Source organism: Olea europaea, unplaced genomic scaffold, assembly GCF_002742605.1.
Source record: "Olea europaea var. sylvestris unplaced genomic scaffold, O_europaea_v1 scaffold24473, whole genome shotgun sequence".
Taxonomy (NCBI): domain Eukaryota; kingdom Viridiplantae; phylum Streptophyta; class Magnoliopsida; order Lamiales; family Oleaceae; genus Olea; species Olea europaea.
In genome coordinates this window covers 1-1,634 of record NW_019242672.1, presented here as the reverse complement: position 1 = coordinate 1,634, position 1,634 = coordinate 1, and the positions used below count along the sequence as shown (strand labels likewise).

Genomic DNA, 1,634 nt, shown 5'->3' with positions numbered 1-1,634 from the left:
GACAATCTCATTTTGGAAATCTGATATGGTGTTAGGGTAATTGAACATGGACCGCTACAGGGATCGTTGCCACCTGAAGTTTTTAGCTTACCTCAGATCCAGCAAGTGTAAGTCTACAACAATGTCAAAAAAAATCTTTTTACATATCCATGTAAGAAGTGTAGTAAGCTTGCTGGTGTGATCTTGTAAAATACTGACAGGAAACTGAAGAATAATGCATTGAGCGACAAATTAGATATGGGCAGTAACATTAGCCAGAACCTTCAACTAACTGATTTGCAGGACAATGATATATCATCAGTTACGCTTAGTTCTGAATACAAAAGTACATTAATGTAAGAGATTTTATTGCACATGGAAATTGGAGGAGCTAGGCATGTATGTTTTACCCCTAATCATTGAATCTCTTTTTGTGTGTTTCAGATTAATTGGGAACCCTGTGTGCGAGACTGCACCAGAGAATGCAGTTTACTGTCATCTTCAACAGTTGGTTAGACCTTATTCGACCAGCCTAGCAAATTGTGGAAACAAATTGTGTTCCCCTGAAGAAAAATTGAACCCGCAAAGTTGTGAATGTGCTTATCCATACGAAGGAACGTTATACTTCAGAGCACCCTCCTTCAGGGAATTGTCTAACACGAGTGTGTTCCATTCTCTAGAAATGAGCCTTTGGTTGAATCTAGAGCTCTCTCCTGGGTCAGTTTCTCTGCAGAACCCCTTCTTCAACGTTGACGACTATCTTCAGGTGCAGCTGGATCTCTTTCCGTCCAATGCAAAGTATTTCAATCGGTCAGAAGTTCAGAGACTTGGTTTTGCATTAACTAGACAAACTTACAAGCCTCCAAAAGAGTTTGGACCCTACTATTTTACAGCAGATTCGTACATTTTTCGAGGTAAATTTGGATTTGCTTATAATTCTAGTCCAAAAGCAATTCGTCAGCATCACATTAATATTTGAAAACTATTAATAATAAAAATGGTCCAGATGAACGCCGGGGAACTCGTGTTAGCTCGGGTGTGATTGCTGGGATTGCTACTGGCTGTGCATTTTTGGTCCTGGTGCTTGCAGGGCTAGCGACATATGCTCTACGACAAAAAAGACGTGCTGAACAAGCCATATCATTAAGCAAACCATTTGGTAATTCTCACTTCTATGGTATTGAGTTTTGATATCATGGCTCTGTTTTTGATATGGTACCTCTTCCAAAATTTCTTAATATCTTAATTCCCTGCATCCAGCATCTTGGGCTCCAAGTGGCAAAGATAGTGGAGGAGCACCACAACTAAAAGGAGCTAGATGGTTCTCTTATGATGAGATCAAGAGATGCACAAATAACTTCTCTCAAAGCAATGAGATTGGCTCTGGAGGCTATGGCAAAGTTCGTGATAAAGAATAACAACTGGTACCTGTAGAACATTGATCTATTCTCATCTCTCATATTACTTGTTTTTGGGTTTTATAGGTGTACAGGGGAATGCTCTCAAGTGGACAAGTAGTTGCAGTCAAAAGAGCTCAACAAGGTTCAATGCAAGGTGGACTCGAGTTTAAGACTGAAATCGAGTTGCTTTCACGAGTTCATCACAAAAACCTTGTTTCCCTTGTGGGATTTTGCTTTGACCAAGGAGAACAGATG

At 40.0% G+C, this 1,634-nt stretch overlaps 1 protein-coding gene across 1 annotated transcript; it reads left to right on the top strand.

Moving 5' to 3' along the window:
* Window positions 1-17: 17 nt before the first annotated feature.
* Window positions 18-1,631, top strand: LOC111382216 (probable leucine-rich repeat receptor-like protein kinase At5g49770; the record flags this gene model as incomplete). Its single annotated transcript, XM_023006120.1, has 6 exons — window positions 18-107; window positions 201-335; window positions 424-893; window positions 986-1,138; window positions 1,240-1,379; window positions 1,464-1,631. Coding segments are annotated over exons 2-6 (1,029 nt in total), but the record flags the coding sequence as incomplete, so codon positions are not given.
* Between the last annotated feature and the right edge of the window lie 3 nt (window positions 1,632-1,634).